The sequence below is a fragment of the Ptychodera flava genome, chromosome 10 (genome assembly GCF_041260155.1).
Source record: "Ptychodera flava strain L36383 chromosome 10, AS_Pfla_20210202, whole genome shotgun sequence".
In the NCBI taxonomy this organism is placed as follows: domain Eukaryota; kingdom Metazoa; phylum Hemichordata; class Enteropneusta; family Ptychoderidae; genus Ptychodera; species Ptychodera flava.
In genome coordinates this window covers 2323644-2332049 of record NC_091937.1, presented here as the reverse complement: position 1 = coordinate 2332049, position 8406 = coordinate 2323644, and the positions used below count along the sequence as shown (strand labels likewise).

General features: G+C 39.2%; 1 protein-coding gene across 1 annotated transcript; it reads left to right on the top strand.

The window, feature by feature from the left end:
* The first annotated feature begins 422 nt into the window (after positions 1-422).
* On the top strand, positions 423-1790 carry LOC139142950 (uncharacterized). The gene has a single exon (XM_070713146.1). The coding sequence runs from the start codon at positions 423-425 to the stop codon at positions 1788-1790; it is 1368 nt and encodes a 455-aa protein (XP_070569247.1).
* Positions 1791-8406: the final 6616 nt, after the last annotated feature.

Genomic DNA, 8406 nt, shown 5'->3' with positions numbered 1-8406 from the left:
ATGACAACTCCTCCACTGCAGTCCCGTAGAGTTCGTCTAGATATCTTTGTAACCCCAGAGTATGGATATTTACGATGTTCAATCGGTGATGATTCCGACGATGACGTTTTCGATGTAGTTACGGGATTTCCGATCCAACTATTGTGCCGATCAGATCCTACAGGTGTTCCTGAGATGACAACGTATTGGACAATGGAAGGATCTGAAGGTGAAACGTTAGAAACCGTTGCGGGTACAGATACCACGGACGGTTCGCGTGTACTCTCTTTCGACTGGACACCAACAAATCAACAAAACCATGCAACAATATTTGTACCGGATTTCATCCTGGCTATACGACAAACGTAACATGTCAGTTAGGTCCATTCAACGTACAATATAAACCGATCGTCCAGATTTCACCATCATCGCACAAAATAACCATGGTAACCCAGGTGGTAACTTTTGCGTGTGTAACCGACGCAAATCCTCCAGCGACACGCTATGTATGGGGAAATACAGCAGAGGACAAGTTTAGTCACCAGAGTGACAACGTCATCATTAGTTCTGACGGAACAGAGATGCTAATTAGAAACTTTGAGAGCCAGGATAATGGTGTGTATTACGTCACTTGTTATGCTGAGAATGATATCGGACGGTCGGTGACTGCTATGGCCACACTGAATATCAACATTCGATCTACAACAACTGTAAGTGTAACTGAACATTCAAGCACAGCGCCAAGTACATCCACTGTGAGCAAACAGGATGGGAACGTATCAAGCGATGGGCAACATGATATGACTTCGGTAACAGTGGCTAGTATCGATACTTCCACCGTATATGATCTCGGCAAAATATCTAAAACTAGCCAGGTGAACAGAGTTGCCATTATCGGCGGTACTGTTGGTGGTTGCGGTTTTATATTGATAGTGTTTGGCGTAATCTTTACAACGTTCTGTGTCTACAAGTCACGCAAGAAATCACAGAGGAAGGAGTCGCCAGACACTCACACTGTTTTAAACCCTTACGAAGACATCGCAAATGTTAATTCAGTCGACTTCTCCAAATCTTCATACTCAACTGTCAACGATGCCTATGATACAGAAAACAATGCTGGAGGCACAACCAACGCAGATTCCACTTCTGTCGAAATTACTCTGCAAGCCAGGGTGTTCTTCAAAAAACCGGATAGAAATAAAGAAGACACTGGACAATCAGTGATCGAATCTGATCTGTTTAGAGTTGAAAAACAGGGAACGTCTCTTTCAAAAACAACAACTGACAAAACCAACTGTGAAAAGACTGAAACTAGGAATGACTTCCCAACTAATGACGACAGAAAACCAAAATCACAGACTTCAGGACACCGACCTATTATTCTTCCTAAACCCAAACAACACCTTCAGTCGGTTGAGAGGTCACCGTGTCAAACAAACGAGTCGGGTTACGACAAGGCTGTACTGGCTGAGGCAACAACAACGACCTGGAGACATGGACAGTCGTCTGACGACCAGTCCAGCCAGAAAGACACGGATATCAGTGCTATGTATGCGAGCGTCGATTTGTCAAAGAAAGGGGAATATAAACACAGCAATGGGGAGGAAAACATTGAAATTTGTGATGAATGCCACGAAGAGACGGCTGGTCAACAAACTACTTGTACAGACGAAAGTGCACAACATAAAAACGTTGAAGGATTGACCTACGCTGAACTCGATTTATCGTCAACAATGCCGAGACTCAACACAAAGAGTAGTATGGAAACCAAACAAAATGACGACATAGTGTATGCAGAAGTAAGAGTGTAGGTGAATGAATGAATACATGGACGGAGGCGTTATGCTCGTGGAGATAAATTTAAAGGGGAGATTGTCCGACTTTGTAGTCATCGGTCACCGACAGTCATTTGATCAATATATACGATTGTCGCATTCATTCATTCAGGGCTTGTTTGAAATGATGTGACAAGAAACCGTGAATACATATTGTTTTAATGATGTTATTCTGAGTTTTTATGTATTTTGTGCGATTGTGGCAACTTCTAAAAGTATGTATTTTAGCTTTGTATGTGTAGTTTGCTATATCTTTTATATGTTGATAGTTTTTTGTGTTAAAGTGATTTTAGCAACGCCAAGGCACATTCCTCTCCATTATTTTATCGCCTAGCAATAATGATTATTGTACTTGGGCCTCAGCCCAAGTACATTTGTTTTCATTCCGTGGGAAAAAACTCTGTAAGGTATAACCATTTCTGGCTGAGACCAGGGAGGGCAAAATGTCTTGGCTTCATCTTTCTTGGCATAATAAATGGCGTAATGATGTTAACTGAATGGAAGTGCTGCTCTCAGCCAGTCTTGAATAAGTGAGATGTGAATATTAATGCTTCTCTATCTGAGTTTTTGCCACAAAATCTTCTGAATATAATCAAAATGTGCATCGAAATGCAACAATTAATGCACCCTCCGTTTCCTAGGCGATGGCACGACCCTTGCTACACCCACTGGACGAGCCAAAGTGGGAGGGGTAATTTCAGTTTGGTCGAACAAGAGGGCTCGAGACCAGAATTTAACATTTAAACTTGAAACATGTTTAATCGCTGACAAGATGTGGACTAGTGTTAATCAAAGTATTAAGTGTGAAAAAGAAAGGTTTTATATCCCGGACACAATGAAAAACATTACGACTGGAAACTGTACCCCCAGTTGAGAATAGTAATGCCCACAGCGATGGAGAACACTTATCCTTGAGCTGAGAAAACCACACCATCATTTCGAAATAGAGCTGCAGATTCGAGAAGCTCGTTCAAAATAGCTAGGTACACCCCATAAAGGGGTGGTTTCGAGTTTTGAGGGCAAATTTCGCCTCCTTCATATAGAAATCGTACGTTTGTTTTTCCAGCAGAACACACCATTTGACACAAAATTTGCATGTAAAGGGGTCGCCAGTAAGCACGTGGTCAAATCTGGCATAAGAAACAACATGAAATGTTGGGTAAAGCCAGTCAATATAAACTGATTTGAACTTTTGTGTTTTGTAATTTATACCACTGCAGTAACATTACCTTTTTTTGACAACATCACACAATGTAATACGTTTTGAAACTGAATACTCCGACGTATTCTGTGTCTCCTTTGCTAAAAAATACGGTATGCCGATTACCATGTAAGGAGATGATGACGTCAAGACAGATTTGTAGTGCGTTTGGTCCTCGATGGTGCACGAAGTTTTGTCAAGGTAGCTTGTGTATTTATTTCCTGAATGGGAGAGATTAGGGTCGATCTAAACGAAGGCCGAAGAATGTTATGATACTCTAAGCGAGCTGAACTCTAACGCGAATGGTTGGATAATTTGGAGGATGTATAGAATGATCTCGTCTCATTAAGATTATTTGGCGGTCAGTATTGAATTTCAACTGCGTCACAAGTTTGTGAAATGAGTATTCCGTCGAACGGTCAACGAACGATATTTTAGAAATCTGGAGACATGGCACATCGCATTTTTATTTTAGTATTTTATATTTTACAAAAGATTTAAGAAGCAATGATTTTGTCGAAAATTCTGAAAAAAATATAGGAAGATTTGATCGCGAACACATTTTCACTTGGGGTCAACTAGCCCTGCGTACGATGCTGTGTGTTCCGCTACAGCTAATCGCCCCGCTCACCACAGCCCTGCAAAGACCCGTACGTAGGTTCGGTGACTTCAAATCCATTTTGGGACTTGACGTAAAAAGCCAAATTACTGCCGAAATTCAGCGTTCTTGGCCCAAGTCGCATCCCAGCCTACCTCAGTTACTCGATCGCTTCCAAAAATGACAGTCTTTTTATTCACTTCTCGTAAATAACCGTCGATGTCGGCAACTCTCGCTACTTTTAGCCCTGCGTACGATGCTGTGTGTTAGCTGTAGCACATAGCATCGTACGCAGGGCTAGGGGTCAACATGGGGTCGCAGCCATGTTGCCTCAAAACTTATTTCTGTCTGCACTCAAAACTCAAAAATGTCGGATATGAACCTGAAAAATCGATACAATTTTGTCAAACTTCGGCGAAATTTCAGCCTATAGACAAAATTTCATCTAGGTAAGGTTTTCAAGCGACGGCGGCAGACCGTACGGGGCTCTGGATATGAACCTACCGCCGGTGTAGCTGTAATAACTGTTGCGTTGTTTTTAGTGCCCACGGACGAAGTCCTGGGGGAGTTATAGGTTTGGTCATGTCAGTCCGTCCGTCCGTCCGTTCACGCAGATATCTCAGACATGCCCTGGTCAATTTCTTTCAAACTTTGCACAAGAATAGTACCCAACCCCATACAGATGCACGTCGATTTGTTTCACAATGCGATCGAATTTGGCCGTGTTAGAGGACTTTTTAGTTTACACCTCCATAGACTCCCATGTATAAGGCAGTTCTCCATAGACTCCCATGTATAAGGCCAAGAAAAATAAAAATTTAGTTTCTCATCGTATTCATATTGCCTAAAGGATGCATTGACACAGTTTTTTGTCCCCACGGATAAAGTCCAGGGGGCTTATATATTGGGTCATATCCGTCCGTGAGTCCATCAGTGAGTCCATCGGTTCACGCAGATATCTCAGACATTTTGACAAAATATCATGTGACCTTGGTGACCTTTGACCTCAAATATACATTATTGTCCATAACTCAGTAACCACAAGTGCTAAACCTTTCATATTTGGTATGATGGGACACCTTATGACGCCACATATTGTACCTCATTAATTATGCGCATATCTTATTTTGAGCGAGCCAATAGAGCTAGAGGTCTGATTTTTGGTATATAGGAATAACTTAGCAATACAATTATTATGACAAAATGTGACGTGACCTCAATGACCTTTGACCTCAAATATATATATTTGTCCACAACTCAGTAACTACAAGTGCTACACCCTTCATATTTGGTATGATGGGACACCTTATGACACCACATATTGTACCTCATTAATTATGCGCATATCTCATTCTGAGCAAGCCAATAGAGCTGGATGTCCGATTTTTGGTGTATAGGGATAACTATAGGGTAGAAATCTAAATATGCCCATCTAAATATTAGACATCTACCATCGAGAACAAAAGAAATTTGCTGTAATTTGAATATTTAAGGAGTTTAAGCAATTTCCACTATAAATAAAGAACCCCTGCCTCAAACTCCACAAAAGTTGCTAGACATATTTTGCCGTTGTCATGCCATTGCTTCGTTTAATAACCAGTCAATCAAATGCCTAATTGACAGGAGGAATTCAAGACCATATTTGAATAGTAGTATATATTGTCCTCAAAATTACTCTATCACGGCCCAAGTACTCATTGCCTTCAGCAATACTGCCTTGTTATTATTATTATTATTATTACTATTATTTATTATTATTATTATTATTATTATTATTATTATAAAAGTGCAGCTGAAGAGATTTCAAGACATTGCCATGTAAAATGTTGTCTCTATGGTTACATGGACAACCATGCGATCTCACTTGGAATCAACTTATTTTATTCTATATTGTTGGGCAATAGTACACTTAAGAATTATTATATTTCCTGAACACAGAATTGTCAATATTGATTATTTATTATTGGAACAAGGGGGTTAATTTACCCATGGTTATAAGCAGATTTAGAAGCATCATTAGTGAGCTGTGACTGTTCATATACAAATTTAGAAAGTTGTAGTAAAGTTCAGCTCAATCCCCTTGTGAATGATCGTTGTAGTTCTTCGAGACGCGCTAGGAACTCGTGTGAGGGATTGAATCTACATTTCTTGTTTACTGGCCAAGTAGTTAATTTGAATTCGAATTATTTTGCTTTCATGGAAGTCATGACTTACAGTATGCTATATTTGTCAATCACTGCATTCAACATGAACGAGAAACATAAGGGAGCTTTAAGTAATTACAGGGGGTGGGCCGGGGGAATTGGTGGGAGGGTCACTTTTTAGAAAACAGTTCAAGGGGAGGGTCACTTTTTATAAACCTATCTTGGGGGGAAAGGGTCACTTTTGACAGAAGCAGATTTTATGGCCAAAACTTTGATTGTCCATGTGATATTTCCTGAATAGGAAATCACCAACAAAATACGTACACATTATAGACCGCCATGCATAGTAAATTGACATTTCAGTGAAATTCCAAAATCAAATTTCTTACACAACCATTGACTTGTAACCACTCTAGTCTATGAAGAACAATAATCTTAATAATCAAGCATACATAAATGCACAGATTTATCTAATTTTGTACTGAAAAAAAAATTATTCATAGTTTCATCATAGACCCCAATGCATAGTGAATCGACATTTCAGTGAAATTCCAAAATCAAATTTCTTACACAACCATTGACTTGTAACCACTCTAGTCTAATCAAGAACAATAATCTTAATAATCAAGCATACATAAATGCACAGATTTATCTAATTTTGTATTGGAAAAAACTATTCATAATTTCATCATAGACACCATGGATAGTGAACCAACTTTTTAGATGAAATTCAGAAATTCAATTTCTTGTACACAAATGCACATTTTACTTCCCTATTCAAGCAAAGTACATTTAAATACATTATCAAACATATATAAAATACAGATATAGCATGTTTTGTGGGGGTAAATTGTCAATAATTTGCCTGATAGACTCCATGTATTATGATTTGATATTTTCGGATGAAGCACTAAATCAGCTACATCTTGCCTTCTTATAGTTGCACAAAATATGGTGACCCTCCCTCAAATATATGAAATACCATATCTCTTCAAAAATTCTTGCATGATAAATTGCGACTGTCCCTCCAAAAACACCAGCCCTCCCCTCTGTAATTTGTCCCTAACATAACAATTGAACCAATTGTTATGTAAATTAGCTGATACTGTTTTAGTTATTCCTGGGGAGAATACCGCAGTGGTTGGGGGGAGGGTCAAGTTTTAGAATGTCGGACAAGGGGGAGGGTCACATTTTAGACAGGAGGATGGGGGGAGGGTCACATTTTACGGTACAGGTGTTCGCGAACTTCCCCCGGCCCACCCCCCTGTAATTACTGAAAGCTCCCTAATTCAAGTCACTGAATAACTGCACATCCTTTCATACCGGGCGTGCTGTAAATATTTCTGAGTAAATTCAGTGGTGATATAGCTTGGAATTCAGTCTTCATGGTTGGCTGTAGAGTGTTCGATCAAACTGATTGAATTATGACGGTAGAAATGTCAGATTGTAAGTACATGAAGAGGTCATGAAATTAGACAAATGGAGTACAGAGTCATAATGTTATCATATGGAGCCTTAAAAGGGACAATGATATGTTAATTATTGGATGTTATGCTCTGGTAATATTGTGCTCATTACAAAAACTAAACACTTTTCCTGTTGTATTGAAGATGTTGTTTTATTTTTGAACAGACCAGAGCGTAAACTTGGAATGTTGTCAGAAACGAAAAACTATGCCAAATAACAGTAGTTCATGCAATATGTGCTAACGTGAACTACGATAGTGTTAAAGGCTGTTAGTATAGTTAATAAAAGGTAAATGAAAATGTCATGTCACAAAAGACGTTACTATCTGCTTTGATATATATAGAACATACCAGTTTGCCACTGTGAGATCGTAAGATGCGAGGGGAGTTTAGAAAGCAATGTCAACAAATTGCTCATTTAATCATTTTGATGCCTGAACAACACGTGTATCTATAGAGAAATAAATGTCCATGGAGCTCATGACCTTATACCTCTGTCGTGTATGAGACAGCTTCATGCGTTCTCGTGTCTGCAGTAGATCATATCATGTCATGGCCTGTCTCAGTAGATCTTGTCACCGTCATTCTCATCGCACGATTTGGTGTCGAGTTTTTTTAGAAACCGAGATGGCCAAATGTCAGTTTTGATTTGATTCCATACCACTTCTTTGCTCTGCATGATGCGATCTTTACTTTTCGCAGAAAACTCCTGCCACTATTCGATTATCGTATATTTATAAAAAGGTATAATTGTTCGTTTACTTCAAAAGTAGATTTGAATAATTTGATTATTATTTACGATATCGAGAAACGCCTGTTATCGATTGTGTATGAAGTGTCACGTGATCGGAATTCTATTAGTGACTGCCACTGATGTGTAACGGCTTGCCAGGTGCATGACGTCACGGGTCCTGTCTGTATAGAGAGCAACCTGGCGAACTTACTTATAGAATACCCAAAGGGAAATTTGTTTGCAATCCACAAAATCTATCAACCGCAGATAGATTTATGATCATCATCGTGTTTACAGCAGATGGCCAGAATAAAACATGCTATTTACACCAATAACGCGATAGTTATTTACGAGCCAAAGTCCATGTACAATATACATCCAATACATCCAATATACATGTCCTTGAACCACAAAAGACGAAGTTGTTCTTAAGATTGGTACATTAACGGG

Excerpts from the sequence above, each read along its gene's own strand:
- LOC139142950 (XM_070713146.1), top strand. The coding sequence starts at position 423 with ATGGTAACCCAGGTGGTAACTTTTGCGTGTGTAACCGACGCAAATCCT.